At 64.0% G+C, this 6,210-nt stretch overlaps 3 protein-coding genes across 3 annotated transcripts in view; 1 reads left to right on the forward strand and 2 right to left on the reverse strand.

The window, feature by feature from the left end:
- Positions 1 to 411: 411 nt before the first annotated feature.
- On the reverse strand, positions 412 to 1,432 carry F751_5942 (Cyclin-P3-1; the record flags this gene model as incomplete). The annotated part of the gene is made up of 3 exons (XM_011402592.1): positions 412 to 633; positions 806 to 921; positions 1,060 to 1,432. The coding sequence occupies 3 exons, from the start codon at positions 1,430 to 1,432 to the stop codon at positions 412 to 414; spliced, it is 711 nt and encodes a 236-aa protein (XP_011400894.1).
- Positions 1,433 to 1,926: 494 nt separating this feature from the next.
- On the reverse strand, positions 1,927 to 3,404 carry F751_5943 (2-hydroxy-6-oxononadienedioate/2-hydroxy-6-oxononatrienedioate hydrolase; the record flags this gene model as incomplete). Its single annotated transcript, XM_011402593.1, has 4 exons — positions 1,927 to 2,475; positions 2,642 to 2,799; positions 2,956 to 3,304; positions 3,381 to 3,404. 4 exons carry the CDS (start codon positions 3,402 to 3,404, stop codon positions 1,927 to 1,929), a joined length of 1,080 nt encoding a protein of 359 aa, XP_011400895.1.
- A 449-nt stretch (positions 3,405 to 3,853) lies between these two features.
- The window catches only part of F751_5944 (Structural maintenance of chromosomes protein 3), a gene marked incomplete at both ends in the record, with an annotated part of 8,657 nt that continues 6,300 nt past the window's right edge, over positions 3,854 to 6,210 (forward strand). Inside the window, 6 exons of the mRNA XM_011402594.1 lie at positions 3,854 to 3,883; positions 3,962 to 4,037; positions 4,347 to 4,414; positions 4,576 to 4,727; positions 4,895 to 4,973; positions 5,153 to 5,299. Of these exons, the coding sequence (XP_011400896.1) occupies positions 3,854 to 3,883; positions 3,962 to 4,037; positions 4,347 to 4,414; positions 4,576 to 4,727; positions 4,895 to 4,973; positions 5,153 to 5,299 (552 nt within the window). The remainder of the gene's footprint in view (positions 3,884 to 3,961; positions 4,038 to 4,346; positions 4,415 to 4,575; positions 4,728 to 4,894; positions 4,974 to 5,152; positions 5,300 to 6,210) is intronic.

The following is a 6,210-nucleotide window of genomic DNA, read 5'->3' on the forward strand; positions in this document are numbered from 1 at the left end:
GCCTGCTTGCCGGCTTGCCGCACGCGGCAAGCCCTCGTTCCCCCCGTGTGAGCACTGAACTGCCTGGCCCTCCCAGACCCTGTATGCGCCCACAGGCCCCGCTCGGCACCACCGACGGAAGGGCGAGGCGTTACACTGAGCAACGGCACAGGCACTCGGTGCTCAGCAGTGCTTCTAGGGCAGCTCCTGACCGGACAGACACAGGGGCACGGTAGACAGGATGAGGGGCGCACGGCAGGGGTGACGTAGGAAATCTGGAATAAGGGGCCAGCCTCTGGAACGCCCAGATAAGGCAGAATCAAAAGTCTCGTAAGTATGAATGGGAAAGTGAAGAGAGGGAGGAGGGGAGTCCACGGTTCAGAGGGAGTGGTAGTTCCTGGTTTGAGAGTGGGCGCTCCAGGGTGGGCTGGCCTATACGGCGGGCACAATACCGTCCAGGCCGTTCAGGCCGGACTCGGTGTCCATATCCATGCTGCAGTGGCGCGCCCGGACGTGGCGGGGCTGCTCCTGGGTGGGGCCGTCGTCGAGCGGGGCCGACGGGGTGGATTGGGGCGCGGGGCAGCTGGGGGAGGGCGGCGGCATGCCCGGCCGATCAAAAGGGAGGGCGGCGACCTCTGGCACGCAGGTGATGCCCTGTGGCGAGGGGGAAGTGTGGGCAGGTGGTCGGGAGATGGAGGGGTGCGGGAGTGAAGACTGCCCAGCCAGGGTTGCACCGGGTCGGCCCAAGGCTGCCAGGGTGCACACTGGCACCAGCATCGCTGGTTTCACCAGTTCAGGGCAACCCGGTACTGGTGTACCAACCCACCAGGAGATGCTCGGCCAGCTCCTCGGCTCCGACTTGGGCACGGTAGCTCAGCATGCGCAGCATGCTCAATTCCATGCGGTTCAGCTCGTGCAGGCTCACCCCGCCGACGTGCGCGTCTGGAAAGATGGAGCGATGGATCGGGGGTCTCAGTGCTGCAGGGGTTGGTAAGGACATTGCAGGGCAACGTTATTCCCGTGCAGCACAACCCATGCACACGTCACCATCCCAACGAAAGTCATCATAGCAATACTCACAGTGGTTGTTGCTGAAGCAGCGATCGTCCACCAGCTTAGCCGCGATGACGGTGCCGGTGAGGAGCAAGCGGTGCTTGCTGGTGGACGTCACCGCCATGCCGCCCATGGCAGCCAGGCGCTTCATGTAGACGTAGGCATAGGCCAGGCATGCCGGGGAGCAGCGGCAGTACTTGAGCAGGCGCCCCATGTAGGCCCCCAGCCCGATGCGAGGTGGGGAGGCCGAGTGCAGGGGGATGGCGTCGGCGCTCCTGGCATGGTTGGGCTCGACCACGCTCGCCTCGATGGCCTCTGAAAGAACGCTGGGGAAGCTGCAGGATGCTAGGATGGAAAGCTCGGGGGGGGACTGCAGGTGTATGTGACCAGCCTGCACCATGGCTCCTCTGGACGCAGCTCCGATATACCCTGTGGACGAGGAGCGGCGATTCGATTCGATACGTCCTGCTGTGCTGAGCACACATTACTTCTCCACTGCTGATCGTGAAACACGCTGGCTCGCCCCTCGCCCCACCTGTCGAGGCTTGCGTTCGCCCGGGTGATTTCCCGGCGATGTTGCCGCAGATCCGAAGACGACCGATCTAGACACGATACGTACCCTAGAAGTAGCCCGACTGCGGCTCTAGCGAGGTTGCGCTTGTCAAAATTCAAGTCCGACCCTGCTCCGATGCGAAACTAGGCTCTGAAAGGCGCTCCCGCTTCGCCCGTATCTTTCCGGAGGGAGGGGAGGCCTCACAACTCCGGGCAGATTCGTTTGACCCTGGATTCGGCCCCAGCCCTTGGCCGAGAGCAGCTTGAGATCTGCTCTTCCCCGCTGTCCCGCATTCCCGCTTTCCTCCTGAGAATCTATGCTACCAAAGTTGCGTCCGGAGCTCACTGCAGGCGATCCAAGCCGTTGGCAGCCCCGCGCACCCCCTCCGCGGCCCTGAAGCCATTGCCTGGCACAGAATCGTCCCCAGCATGCCGTGCACGCGCATCCTGGGCCCTCGCACCTACAAACTCCAGCACATGGGAGGCAACCACGTCCGGGTGCTCCACATGCGCCAGGTGCCCGCAGTCCTCCACCCACACCAGCCGCGCGCCCGGCAGCGCCTCCACCAGCTGCCGTGCGTTCTTCGCCCCCGGCAGCACCCGGTCCTGCCTGCCCCACAGGACCAGGCTGGGCGCCGCCAGCTGCGCCAGCCTGCCGCGCACATGGTAGCCCCCCGAGCGCATGAAGGCCAGCATGCAGGCCTCCCAGTCTGCGGCGTGCGTGTGCAGCCGCCCGATCTCAGTCATGTCCTCCACCGCAGCCGCATCCTGGGCGTGGCACGACATGTCGCAGGCGCTCCGGCGCAGCCAGCGCGAGCGCAGCGCCCTCACGCCCAGCCGCGCCGCGATCTGGGGCAGGCTGCTCAGCATGCCGATGCCATCCTTCATCACCTGTAGAAAGCGGGGAAGGGGGGGATGTTGTGGGTGGTCCGGTGCCGACAGCCGTAGACCTATGAACTTGGAAGGCGGCCGCCTGCATCTGTAGAGGCAAACATGTGGAGCGGCTGCTTGCTGGCCCTCCTGTTCCTCCCTGCCATGTGGTTGCCGTGAACCCCACCTGGGCATCCAGCAGCACCAGCCCATTCACAGCATGCGGGTACCGGGCCGCAAAATCCACGGCTACTGCTCCGCCCAGGCTGGCTCCCAGCACAGTGACAGGTTGTGGCACATGCTGTTCCAGGAAGGCCATCAGGTGCTCCGCCCTCTCCTCTGGGCCTGCACGAGGACGAGGCCAGCGGAGTTGAGAGTGGATGGGCTGTCACACAGTCAGCGTCCTGGAGAGGCACTCCTCGGCACTAGCCACCTCGGTTGACAGGCCACTGGGCTCCTCAGAAAGCAGCAAACGTAGTGTTGTTCCTCTACACTGCTCACCGAGGGTGGTGGGGTGCAGCAGGGGGAGTCCGGATGAGCCTGTGAACCCGCACCCCACCGCGTCCATCGCGTAGACATCCACGTGGCCTTCGAGCAGGGGCAGGAGCCGCCTGAACTCCAGGCAGCTGCTGTCGAAGCCGTGCAGGAGCAGCACCTGGGGTCGGCTGGGGTCCGGCTGGCGCGGGCCCACAAATGCAGTGTTGATGGGGCCTAGGCGGGGGTGGCTAACCACCACCCGCTGCACCCTGGCCAAAAGCGCATGTGAAGTGGGATCCCTGATGGCTGCCACATGCTCCTGGGACACGACCCCAGCTGCAGGGGCCGGTGGCCCATCCACACTCGCAACGCCCTGCAATGAGGGGGTGCATGACCTCATTGGGTGCCCAGTTGGAGACCTGGGGGAGAGGTAATGCGATAGCTCTCACCTCACCGACCTTGCATGTTGGCATCCTATGCGGATGATGATGCTTTCGGCGTCGCGCCTTCTCGTTTGGTGGCCCGATGGACCCCCTTTGCATGGCATGGAAGGCATGCCCCGATCTGGATGTGCCATGCGGACGGAGGCAGGGGATTGTGGTGCAAGCACTGGCGACAAAGCTTGATGACATGCTTGATGGTATAAATCGAGGTAATGTCACTTCTTCCTGCGAATGTGGGGATTAATGGAGGCGTTACACCCAAATTGTTGTTGCCCCCTTGGGGGGCGAATTTGTGGCGCGAGCAAAATGCGCTCCGAAAATTCGAAATCACAGCGGAGCGGAGGTGATGGTGTCGGGCCAGCGCTGCATGGCCCCGGGAGCGGGCGCATCAATCTCATCACTCTACAGGCTTCAATTTGATGCGCTTGTCGCGGCAGGGATGCGTGCACGGACACTGTGAACGTTGAGAGCCAGTCCCGATGTACATCCAGCAGGCAAGCCTGATCCCCGTGGGGAAGTGCATTGCGCAAGCCCGGTAGGCATAATGCATGATTAAAGGTTGATTTGGGATCCCAGTACCCTCGCAGGTGATCATCGAGGGTTTCAAGTCGTACAAGGATCAGACCAGTACCGAGCTCTTCAGCAACAACATAAACGTCGTAGGTATGTCATACGCATGCAAGCGGAACAGTGTTCGGAGTGCATTACAATGCGTCTGTGCTCGCGGGACTCCAGCCCCAACTGGTGGGCCGCATGTCGCGGAAGTGGATCGCGCCGTTCTCTTGATTCTAGCAGCCATGCTGCCCTTACTGCCACCTCCCCACGTCCGCACACTTGCCAGTGGGAGCGAATGGCGCTGGAAAGTCAAACTTCTTCCATGGTGAGGCTCCCATGGAAGCCAATCGATGCGCTGCCCCTGCAAAACTGTGCCTCCTGACTTACACCATTACGCCATCCTCCATACCTGTGCAGCCATCCGCTTTGTGCTAAACGACCTCTTCACCACCCTCCGCCAAGAGGATCGAGAGCGCCTGCTGCATGTAGGTGTTGGCAGATATTGGCTGCGCTGGCTGAGCTGCCTTATCTGCCAGTCCTGCCGTAGTGCCTTGACAACCTGCAATCTGCATGGGCGGCGGCACTGACACAAGTCTGGCCCAGGGCTGGCGATTGACGTGGCACATGCTTCCCTCCACCTTACCAGGAAGGAGCAGGGAATGCGGTGACCTCTGCGTATGTGGAGCTGGTGTTTGACAACAGCGATGGGCGCCTGCCCATCGACAGTCGGGAGGTGCGGCTGCGACGCTCCATCGGTCTGAAGAAGGATGAGTACCAGCTGAACAAGCGAGTGGTCACGTAAGTGCCGCTCGGTGGCTGTGCGAGGGCTGGGCATGTTGATGAGTCAGTGGTCCCACGCAGCTCCTCCCCAAGATCCAGGGGCTCACGAGGGGGAAGCTGCTGGGCACAGCATCATCTTGCATCCCACAGCGCCAAACCCCACTGCACTATTCCCTGCTCTGCAGCAAGGCGCACGTCATGAGTCTGCTGGAGACGGCCGGCTTCTCCCGTGCCAACCCCTACTACGTGGTGCAGCAGGGCAAGGTACGGATGCGCTGGGAGGGAGGTGCTGTTCTCGACACGACTGGCGTCACTGATCTGGATCGTGGCGTCTCAGCGGAGGCCATGGGCCCCACAGCGCGCCAGCTCCCATGCCTCACCCACCGTCTACACATCTTCGCAATCGGATACCCATGCCCCCCGCCCCCCCCCATCGCCGACAGATCATGGCCATGGCCAACATGAAGGACGGCGAGCGCCTGGAGCTGCTCAAGGAGATCGGGGGCACTCGCGTATACGAGGAGCGCCGCCGGGAGTCCGAGAAGCTGATGGCGGAGTGCGAGACCAAGCGCGAGACCATCCAGGGCCTGGTGAGGGACTCGTGTGGTGGAAGGGTGGGCGGAGGGCAGGCAGGATGGGTGCTGTGTGCCATGAATGATGCTGGGGCGTGGGAGTTTTGGTGTTGGCTGGCTTCTATGCTGGGGAGTTCTTAAGACGGGACTGAACCATGTGCCAGCCAGGCAGAATGCACAGCGGGCAGTCCTGCATCCCAGCGATGCTCTCGTGCCAGGATGCATGGCCCTCCGCAACTCCCACCTGCTGCTGCCACTGGCTGCCGTCCCTCCGTCCCCGCAAGCATCGCCCCCTGCTCCCCCACTTCTGCGTACCCGAAAACAAACCCACACCCGCCCTCTATCCTCCCTCAGGTGGACCAGCTGGACGCCAAGCTGGCGGAGCTGGCCGCCGAGCAGAGCGAGCTGGAGTCCTTCCAGGCCGCGGACCAGCGCCGCCGCGACCTGGAGTTCGCGCTGCTGCACCGCGAGCGCGCCGAGCGCGGCGGCGCCTGGGACGGCGCGGCCGAGGCCTGCGTGGCGCGGGCCGCGGCCGTGGCGGCGGCGCGCGACGCGGTGCGCGACGCCGAGGAGCGCGTGCGAGAGGGCGAGGCGCGCGAGGGCGCGACGGCGGCGCGCGCCGCGGAGCTCGCCGCGCGCCGCGCCGTGGTGGAGGCCGAGAAAGCCGAGGCGCTGCAGCGCCGCGCCGCGCTGGAGCTGGACGTGCGCGAGCTGGAGCGCGGCATCGCCGGCACCAAGGCCGAGCAGGTCGGGAGTAGGAGGGAGGGTAAAGGGGTGGGGGTGGGGTGGGCAGGCTATGAGCTGTGGTGGTCGTGGGGTCGGCCCTGATTTCCAGCCTGGCAAGCACACGAATCATGCGACTCGACACTGTCACCATGCACTCCCTCCTCGAACCCCACCCACTCATTCCACCCCCTACAGGCGGAACT

Source organism: Auxenochlorella protothecoides (genome assembly GCF_000733215.1).
Source record: "Auxenochlorella protothecoides strain 0710 unplaced genomic scaffold scaffold77, whole genome shotgun sequence".
In the NCBI taxonomy this organism is placed as follows: domain Eukaryota; kingdom Viridiplantae; phylum Chlorophyta; class Trebouxiophyceae; order Chlorellales; family Chlorellaceae; genus Auxenochlorella; species Auxenochlorella protothecoides.